Below are 10,363 nucleotides of genomic sequence, written 5' to 3' on the forward strand. Positions count from 1 at the left end.
AAAAATCTCAAATAATTTGTTCTGCTCTTTTACAACACTGAACCTGCAGGTTATTCTAATTTTTATAATTTAATACAACTCTTATGCAATGCCTTTTTGGGAAGTCTGCAAACTTAGCTAAGATATGATTCAAAATGAGTCCATATTGGGCTGGAATTAAACCCAAAGCTATAAATTAACCACTTCTTTTAAATCTTGGATGGTTTTCTTCTCTCACTATCTATCTTACATAGTTTTAATATAAATATATTACAACTATGCAAGAGAAAGAGAGAAGGAATGCAATCTTGGAAAATCAACCTATTAAAAGGAGCTAAACTTCCCCTGCATCAGGGGTGTCAAACTGCCATCCCACAGGCCGGTTGCATCATGTGGAGGCCGCGCCTACCCCAGCTCCGGCAATGCAAAAAAAGTCACAATATGTTGTGACACATCACATGTCGTGGCGAGTTTGACACCTGTGTCCTACATGGTCTGATTTGCAGCTTTGAAGAATTTTTTTGATCCAGAGCTGTTCCTGAATCTCTATGGGATGGAAATAGTAATTAAGCTTTTCTGCAACTTCCTCAATTGTATCTATTGCAACAATTCCTGAGCTGGTCAGACCTGGTAATAATCACCTATGTATTGGTGACATTATGTTTAAACTACTAGACTACACAACTGTGTACTAAATGAGGCTACCTTTGAAGAATCTCCAGGTACTGGAAAATTCAACAGCTAGACTGTTCCTTGGTGGATCATAATAATTTCATCATGTCTGTTTGAAATATAGTTCTGGTGATTCTTAAGTAAGTATGGCTTTATCTTTGCCAACCTGCTGGCTTCCCTCTTCTCTTGCCCAGATAGGTGCTAACAATAGATGCCCGCAACCATGGGGATAGTTCCCATAGCCCCATCATGACCTATGAAGCAATGAGTGCTGACGTCCATCTCATTCTGAAACAGCTACATCTCAGTAGGTGTGTCTTAATTGGCCACAGCATGGGCGGCAAGACAGCTATGGTATTCGCACTACAATGGGTATGCATTTTTGATTAATTCTTCTTCTAGTATTTTACTGTTGATATTGGAGTAATATGGCCTGTTAGACAAAATGGGAGTTGGTTATTGAGAGAGGAGGAAAAGTAGATGTTTAGCAGATAGAAATATTTTATTACCAGAAATTTGTGTATGGGCATGAAGGGGGAACATAAAGTTTACATCCATGGCAACTCAAAGATTTATATATAATAGATATCAAAAGTTGACTGTCCCTTAGGAAATCCTGTCATATGATATTGTGAACAACAATATAACAATTTATAGTTTCTATGGATAATGAATGTAAAAATAAATTGATCAGAGAACAAATTGATCTGGCGTTGCCACCTAAAGCACAAATCTGCAGGCTCAAATTATAATATTTGGAATACCATGTGAAGACCTAGCTCTCTAGATGAGTCTATAATACTGAGAAAGGTGACAAGAAAGGGAAGATGAGATACACCATTGGAAAACCAGTTTGGAGAGAAATGACAGCAAATTATCTCATTTTGCATAATTTATGTTTTTACAATTCAGGCTTTAAAAAACATATTTTTGTCTGAAGCCACAGCACGCAAAAGATGCTTTAAAAAAACATTTCCTCTATTCTTATTTTTAATTAGTTACAAAGTCCTAGACTTACATAGTTGTACAAGTTCAGAACACACAAACAGACAAGAACTGAAGTTCCTCAAAATGTGTATGCTATATTTCAAATTAACAAGGACAGTCAACATCTAATTTTCTGGGATGATGAAAATAAAATTTGAAACAATTGCAGAACAAACATGTAGCCAATTTTACAATTTTACAATTTTACAATTTTTAAGTATAATTTCTCCCTATTTTAGTGCCTACACTCAGTTAGAAGAGCATGCTGCAGAATAGTGATACTCAGCTGTACATTTCCACCCCAGGCCACCCCAATGATGCCCTTGACGTGATGGCCCGATGCCTGGAGGCCGTAAGGGTCTGGATGGGGAGGAACAGACTCAGACTCAACCCTTCCAAGACCGAGTGGCTGTGGCTGCCGGCGCCTCGGCATAGTCAGCTAACTCCGTCGCTGACTATAGGGGGCGAAACTTTGGCTCCCTCGGAGAGGGTACGCAATCTAGGTGTCCTCCTGGACCCACGGCTGACACTGGAAGACCAGTTGGCAGCCATGGCCAGGGGGGCGTTTTATCAGGTACGCCTGATCTACCAGTTGCGGCCTTTTCTGGACCGGGACGCCTTGCGCACAGTCACCCATGCCCTTGTCACCTCCCGCCTGGACTACTGCAATGCTCTCTACATGGGGCTCCCCTTGAGGAGCACTCGGAGGCTCCAGTTAGTCCAGAATGCAGCCGCGCGGGCGGTGTTGNTCCCACAGAGTGGGTCTCCTCAGGGTGCCGTCAGCCAGACAGTGCCGGCTGGCGACCCCCAGGGGGAGGGCCTTCTCGGTGGGAGCTCCCACCCTATGGAACGAACTACCCCCAGAGATCAGGGTGATCCCGGATCTCCCTTCCTTCCGCCGCGCCCTCAAGACATGGCTATTTAAGCTAGCAGGACTGGCCTAAGGGGAAATTTTTAGTTGGATTTTAAAATAATTTTTAAAATAACAAAGGCCAAATTAATATTTCCTTTTAATTATGTTTTAATGGTAGTATTTTGTACTTTTGTATTTGTTTTTATTAGGCTGTTAGCCGCCCTGAGTCCGCAAGGAGAAGGGCGGGGTAAAAATACAATAAATAATAATAATAATAATAATAATAATAATAATAATAATAATAATAATAATAATAATAGGTGTAGCAACTGTTGGTCATGGTTGATTCATTCATTCTCCTCTGGAAGAGGGGGTAGAAGACATAAATTCTAGTCAGACGTAAGGTTATGCATCTTTTTCTTTGAAACACAATTCCCTTTCTTCTTACAATGTCTATGATGGAAACTGATTCAGTGTATCAGACAACAATTCTTGTCTGTTACACTGAATCTGCCTTAGAATTCTTATTAGAGTCTAGGCTAGGCTACTTATTTTCCAGAAGGCAGGACAAGAAACAATGGATGGAAACTAATCAACTTGGAATTAGGCAACTCTTAAAAATATACATGAAATACCATCAACCAGTTATTTGACAAGTGAAAACAAAGCTGAAGGGCTGAGTTTACCTTCACTTACTTCTGATCAGGATAGGAATTCTACTTTATTTTGTTGGTGAGTCAACAAGGAGCTTCATATACTGAATGTTTTCTGGCTTTATTTTTATTTGTCATCTTTAATTCTGCAATATAACTAGTGCAATGATTTCTTATAGAGATCCTGACCTTCTGTCAAAGGTGTCAGATGGGACTAGTCAGGCTTGGAGTGCCTTAATAAGCCGACAAGGACCTAACTAAATATTGGGATGTAACTGACCTCTTTAACTCACTGCAGATCCCTTAGTTTGGAGCTTCCCAAAAGATGTAGTGGCATCTCCTACTTTGCCCCCCAACAACCACACCAAGCGGTTGGGCTGAAAAAAGTGATTGGCCTAAAGTCAGCCAATGAGCTTCTATGCCTCAGAATAGACTTGAACCTGTGAGAACAATAAACTAGTGGAACAGCTTGCCTTCAGACGTTGTGGGTGCTTCATATCTCTGGTGATTTTTAAGAAAAGACTGGACAGCTACCCATCTGGCTCAGGAATTCTGGGAATTGAAGTCCATGAGTCATAAAAGAGCCAAGGTTGCCTATACCTGGTATAGGGTCTCCTGCTTGAGCAGGGAGTTGGGATAGAAGATTCAAGGTCCCTTCCAGCTCTATTCTGATTAATTGATTGAAATAGGGACTGGTGTGACAGCTCTTTCAACCAATGATTTCTATGATCTCCTTTTTCTTTCACCAAATTTGTTCCTTTGCAGCCAGAACTGGTGGAGCGCTTAGTGTGTGTTGACATCAGTCCTAGCCCAACAAAAGATGTCAGTGGCTTTCAGGAGTTCATTGCTGCCATGAAAGCAGTGGATATCCCTAAAGGTATTCCTCGTTCCACTGCACGTCGTATGGCCGAAGAACAACTGCGCCCAACTATTCAGGTACAGTGTTTTTGTCAGAGAGCACACGTTATACATTTCAGATCCAAGCTACTTTACCTTTCTGAAAGTGTGGAACAAGAAATAGTGCTGATATATGCTAGTGTGGTATTGTTTTAAACAGAATATATCATTCTTCAGAGCTGGGCATGTACAACACGTAAATCAATTTACCAAATTCAGCTTTATTTGGATGTAGTCACACAAAATGACTGCCCAAGGATTATGCTTCATATTTAAGCCATCATCCCTTTTTTTTCTGTAGGAGCCAACTATCCTCTACTTTCTACTTACTAACCTAGTGAATGCTGAGGACCAATTTGTATGGCGCGTGAATCTAGAGGCCATTTCACACCATCTGAATGACCTCATGAGTTTTCCTGACTTCCAGACATCTTATTTAGGCCCTACTCTCTTTCTTGGGGGTTCCAAATCTGGCTATATTAGGTAAGAGATTTGGAGCTTCATTTAAAATAATATCTGCAGGGTTGCAGCCTGAAATCTTTTTACATTGCATATCAAACAATTCTCAGTAAACAGTAGGCTATAATCTACATGCCCCAAAAGGTAAATTTGTCTTGCTGAGTGTCTGCAGATGATGCTTTTGAACCTAGGCATGATTTAATCTGAATTGTATTTTGCATAGCTAGGCCAAAGATAGTTTGGAAGTTTAGATCTGGTGGATGTTTCTATCACAGACTTGCTGTTTAACTGTGGTTTCCAGAATGGTCTGCCATTCCACCTTGCTTTTTAGGGTCAGTTGAAAGCATAAGGTCCTTTTTCACTAAGTTTCTTTTTTACTGCCTTTTAGTTTCTCTCATTCACAAACAACTAATTACCTATACTTTATATAGTACAAACAAGTTATTTTATTATCATATTATATTGATTGATATAATTTATAAACACCGCAAAGTTGTTACTCCAATTTTTTCTGTTTCCTTCCCACTTCTGTGTCTACTTTTCTGCAGTTCCAATAACTACTCTGAGATCAAGCGTCTCTTTCCTGATGCTGAAATCCAGCATATTCCCAATGCAGGGCACTGGGTTCATGCGGATCAACCCCAAGAATTCATCACTGCCATTTGCAACTTTCTTGCACTCCATCCACTGTAAGATTTCTGAACAGATCTATGCAAACTATCCTCTCAAGATTGGAAGTTTTCCCATTGGACTTAGTGTTGTATGTGGCTCATGGTCTGATTTCAAAAGCTCCATGCGAGCGATCCATTCAGTGTTTGGTCAAATTGTCAGTCCCTTCCCTGATGATCTGCTTCTTGGAAGACTTAGAAGTGGGAGTCAGAGCCAGAGAATGAGAGACAAGAGAGATGTTAGAAAACAGAAGTGTCATAAAGCAAAACTGAGGAGTCTTAACCACTTTCGGCTCTGGCTCAACCAACCATTTGCTCCAGTTCTGCCTTTCAATGCAGACTCCACTTAATGGAACATGCCCTCATAGCATATTATAAATGTGATAATCCACTTGTGGTTAACAGGGAACTCTGGTCTATGTATGTATATTTATTTATTTATTTATTTAATAACCCTACCAAAAAACCCAAATATTGGCAAACACCACACTGACAATTCATTGCTCCAGATGAGATATAGATTTCACCCTGCAGTGATTCTTAATTGTTCAGATAGCCCCAATCCATAATTCTTGATAACACTAGATCTATAATCAAGAAGGATACATGCTGTTTTAGACAACCTGTATAATAATAAAACTTTTGTTCCTGTAACATTTAACTGGGCAAAATAATACATCATACAGCAACCATTTTTGAACCAAGGAACTCAGGTGGGCTAACTTGCAAAATTCATCCAAAATCCAGGACCTGTGACTCCCATGGAATTGAAATATGGTAAATTTTATAAAACATTTTATGACATAAAATTATCATAAACCAGTTCAGAACATACAAGTAGTCCTCTACTTACAACCATTTAGTGACATTTCAAAGTTACAACAGCACTGAAAAAAGTGGCTTCTGTTTTTCACACTTATGACCATTGCAGCATTCCCATAGTCACATGATCAAAATTCAGACGCTTGGCAACTGATTCATATTTATGACAGTTGCAGTGTCCTGGGGTCATGCAGTGGTGGGATTCAGCTGGTTCGCACCACTTCGGCAGAACCAGTAGCTAATTTTTTGTTGCCCAGGCCCAGATTGGACTTCCAGAAGCGGCATCCACACAGAGAACCGGTTGTTCACATATTTGTATCCCACCTCTGCCGTCATACGATTATCTTTTGTGATCTTCTGGCAAGTAAAGTCAATGGGGAAGCCAGATTCACTTTACAAGGGTGTTACTAACTTAACAACTGCAGTCATTCATTTAACAACTGCAGCCGGTAAGGTAGTAAAATGGGGCAAAACTTAACTGTTTCGCTTAGCAACAGAAATTTTGGGCTCAATTGTGGTCATAAGTTGAGGACTACCTGTAATATAATATGTCATAAAACATTTCCTATGCTGATGTTTGACTATACTATAGAGTTTAATGTGGACTATTTTCAAGGCCAATACATCTCTGAAAGTATCCCAACCTTTCCAGTGAAGACAGTATATTAGAAGCTTTGTTACTGTTGAAGACGTAATGAATTTGCAATGGAAATATCTCTGAAAGGATGACCCAATGGGCCACAAGTTGTCTAGTTCTTCTTTAAAGGTAATTGATCCAAAGTAGTAACAATCCAGTCATAATCAACTCTTTAGGCTGCTGCTGGTCCTCGAAGGTGAAAGAAAGAAAACATACGTTTCAGCTATATATTTGTGCTATCGCTTGGATTATTTAGCAGGCCTTTAAACATGAATTATTTGCTTAATGCCTATTTTTGTGCTTATTGTAATTGAAGACCACTTTTAAAAGGAGAGATTTAAATGAATCCATGGCAAAGAGTTTGTGAGCATTTTGCCTACTCAGTATTTGTGATAATGACAATATTTGATAACGTGACAATATATGTGATATTTGTGAATTGTTATTCTGTTACATGACTCCTGCCGTCTCCTGTCCTTGATAGTACCCATCTTCTGTAGTCTTTTCCAGCAATTTGCAGATTGCCCAACATTTTTAGTAGAATGGACTGGTCCAATGTAAGGTGAAAAAACGTTTCCCATCTTAGTCTTGGCAACCATCAAGGTCCATGCATTTTGCAGACTTATTGTTAATGTTATTTATTACTAGATCTTTTTCCTGCCTTTTTTACAAATCACTCAATGTGGCAAACATAGATTATACAGGTAGTCCTCAGCTTATGATCTTAGGTTAGTGACCATTCAAACTTACAACAGACCCTGAAAATGGGACCTGGTTTTGAAATTATGACATTCCCCCTCTGCAGTCACATGACCATATTTTGGGCACTTGGCAATTGGCCCACATTTACAGTTATTGACAGCTTTCCATGGTTGCATAACTGCAATTTATGATGTTTTTCCCACAAGTCTGCATTACATCAGATTTCCAACAAAAAAACATTCCATAGTGAACAATGGGTTTTCTTAAAGACTGCCACATTCACTTAATGGCTACTTCAAAAAAGATCATAAAATTGGATGCAGCCATGTGGTGACCCGCTTTACAAAGTGTCATGACTTAAGACTGAAGTTATGGGCTCAGTTATGGTCGTAAATTGAGACTACCTATACAGTATTCCTGCCATCTATTTTCCCCAACAAGAACCCTGTGAGTCACCCAGTTGCTTTTCCTGTCTAAGGGAGGCTTAGGACCCACAGTCTCCTGGTTTCTAACCCAGTACCTTCAACTACACCAAGCTGGCATAGTGCATAAAATCTCTGCCCAATGCAGTGACTCTCACAATTCTTTGCAAACAGTGATTCCTTTACACTTCAGCAAGAAGAAAGCAAAGGGGGAAGAATGTGAGCAAATAAACATCTTATTTAGACAGTATCACTCTCTTTAAGAAGTACTTGATGAGCTCAGTCCCACAGAACATATCAAAATACTAGAAATCCAGTTTTTCCTGATTTTTTTCAATTTGATTCAAATATTTTAAAAGTAATTGTATCTTTAAAGTATTTTTAAAAGGCCTAACGAGTTTGGGATCAGAACCCTATGTTACTCAACTGAGGAGGTGGAGGAGAGTACAGAAAAGAAGTATTTCTCTTTTTGATGTGGCAGTTGTTGTGGAATGCAAAGACTGCAACAAACCTTTTATCATTTTGTAACCGATTACAATATTTGTTGAGGAACCAATTAAATAATCCGTTAATATCCTAGCTGTTTTCTCTGTGATATGTAGTTTTATTCATTGTATATATATATTTCAAAAAATTACGATTTGTTCATCACTTTGAGAGAGCATTCTTTCGTTTGAATGTCTGTGGAGATTCTCAGCCATCCAGGTCATGGTTGTCCCAAAGGTGCTTTTTCAAAAGGCAACTGGACTTTTGTCTTTCCTTGAAGATGTTTCATTTCTCATTCAAGAAGCTTCTTCAGTTCTGTTCTTTCGTTTGAAGATGTTTATATCTACCTCCCTGGTCTGCAATCTAAAAAAGAGTAGCTTAAAAGGAAGGGGGGAAACAAGGGAAGAAGAAAACCACAAACATCCAGTTCTGACATGGAAACCGGAAAAGCACTGGGGAACAAGCCAGATTTTTCAGCAGTGCCAGGAAATGCCTCAGCTTTGTGTTTCCTTTTCCTGCAGCTTGATGGGACAGATGCTACCAAATAAGGAATCCACTGAGCTGAACATTTCAAACACAGAAAATAGGAGACCGAACCATTTTTTAATAAATATTAAACTTGGAGAAAATCGTATCTATGTGATCACAAAGAACTGGAAAACGTTTTGATGGCACATAAACATTCAAAGCAATCGACGTGCCTGCATATATCCTTAGGAGGCATCATTATGGAAGAGACGATTGCGCCCTCTGCTGCTATTTGGCGGAACTTTTAAAACAATTTTGCAACACCCTTCCTTCTTCTTTGGTGAAAATATCAAGGAAAAAACTGATATCAAAACGTTATGAAATGTAACAGCCCGTTATATCTAGCGGCCCTCGAAAACTCAAGGACAGGCAAATTAGTTTTTCCCCAAAACGGTTGTCTGTTTCCAGGATACTCCCACGGCGGTTGGGGCCAGCATTTTCCCCCCTTTTCAATTCATGGGCGGGAAAAGGAAACAATTGCCGCAATCGGTGTGTTTCTTTCACTTTCACAATTGCCCAGAGGTGGAATTGCTGTTGATCGCGAGCTTTTTGCTCCCCTGTCATCGCTGTCGAGTATCAGTTGAATCTTGAGGTATCATGGCAGGTAAGATCATAGATAGATAGTTTTTCTAAAAACCCCTCCCTTTTTTTTCTTAAAACCTTAAATCCTGAAAGAGCGGGAGTGGCGGTTTTACTGTTTCGTTTTCGCTTTTTTATGCTGCATTTTTTACATTGTAACATACAAGGAGGGGCTTTCCTTTTCCCACCCGATCTGGGTCTTGCAACGCGCAAAAATACCTTTTCTTCCTAAACCGGGTTGCTTTGGCTCCCTTTCTGTGTATAACAAAAAAGATCTGGATTTTACCAAGGCGCTGGCGACAGGATCGTATAGATCAGGGCTTTTCAACCTTTTCACCCATTGTACCACTTTTAGGATATGAGAACATCCGAGTACCACCAGTCGCCTAGCAAGGTGTCAAAAACTTGATGACAAAAAAAAAAAAAAAAGGAAAAAAACAACAGTCCACTTAGTGACTGTTCGAAGTTACAATGGCACTGAAAAAAGTGCCCCCCTCCAAGCCACAGCCGAGCAAGACACCTACCTGCCCACCCGGCAGCCGTCTTCCTCCTGTCCGAGGTTTTCATTGTTGTGAGCATTTCTGTTGAGGATTGGCAGTGGGGGTGGGGTGGGGAGTGTTTGGTTTTTATTCCCCCCCCCGTCTGCTGGGTGGTTGCAGCAGGTTTTGGTCACTTCACATGACCCTGGGAGACTGACCGTCATAAATATGAATCCGTTGCCAAGCATCTGAATGTAAATCACAAGACCCTGGAGATGCTGCAACATTCCAGCTGATTGGTGCTTCTTCTGGGCTCAGCAGAAGCACCAGGATCAGCGCCAAGCTCCAGCTGGAGCCTGGCGCTGATCCTGGCGCTTCCGCTGAGCCCTGACAGCCCTGCAGCTCCAGCCATCTCTCGCTCAGGCTTGTGCGGTGCTGCCACCGGTTCAGCTCATTCCCCTCCCCCGCTACCACTTTTCTAGGATGGTCGCGTACCACCTGCCAGGTGCCAATGTACCACAGGTGGTACCCGTACCACTG

General features: G+C 40.5%; 2 protein-coding genes across 2 annotated transcripts in view; both read left to right on the plus strand.

Moving 5' to 3' along the window:
- LOC107288573 (protein ABHD11) overlaps positions 1-5,595 on the plus strand; it is a 7,832-nt gene extending 2,237 nt beyond the window's left edge. Inside the window, exons 3-6 of the mRNA XM_015817201.1 lie at positions 850-1,023; positions 3,910-4,080; positions 4,343-4,524; positions 5,049-5,595. Coding sequence (XP_015672687.1) covers positions 850-1,023; positions 3,910-4,080; positions 4,343-4,524; positions 5,049-5,193 — 672 coding nt within the window. The 3' untranslated portion in view covers positions 5,194-5,595. The remainder of the gene's footprint in view (positions 1-849; positions 1,024-3,909; positions 4,081-4,342; positions 4,525-5,048) is intronic.
- Positions 5,596-9,204: 3,609 nt separating this feature from the next.
- The window catches only part of LOC107288559 (caspase-1), a 23,786-nt gene continuing 22,627 nt past the window's right edge, over positions 9,205-10,363 (plus strand). The window contains exon 1 of the mRNA XM_029284391.1: positions 9,205-9,369. Within this exon, the coding sequence (XP_029140224.1) occupies positions 9,363-9,369 (7 nt within the window). The 5' untranslated portion in view covers positions 9,205-9,362. The remainder of the gene's footprint in view (positions 9,370-10,363) is intronic.

This window comes from Protobothrops mucrosquamatus, unplaced genomic scaffold (assembly GCF_001527695.2).
Source record: "Protobothrops mucrosquamatus isolate PMUCROS unplaced genomic scaffold, P.Mucros_1.0 scaffold562, whole genome shotgun sequence".
In the NCBI taxonomy this organism is placed as follows: domain Eukaryota; kingdom Metazoa; phylum Chordata; class Lepidosauria; order Squamata; family Viperidae; genus Protobothrops; species Protobothrops mucrosquamatus.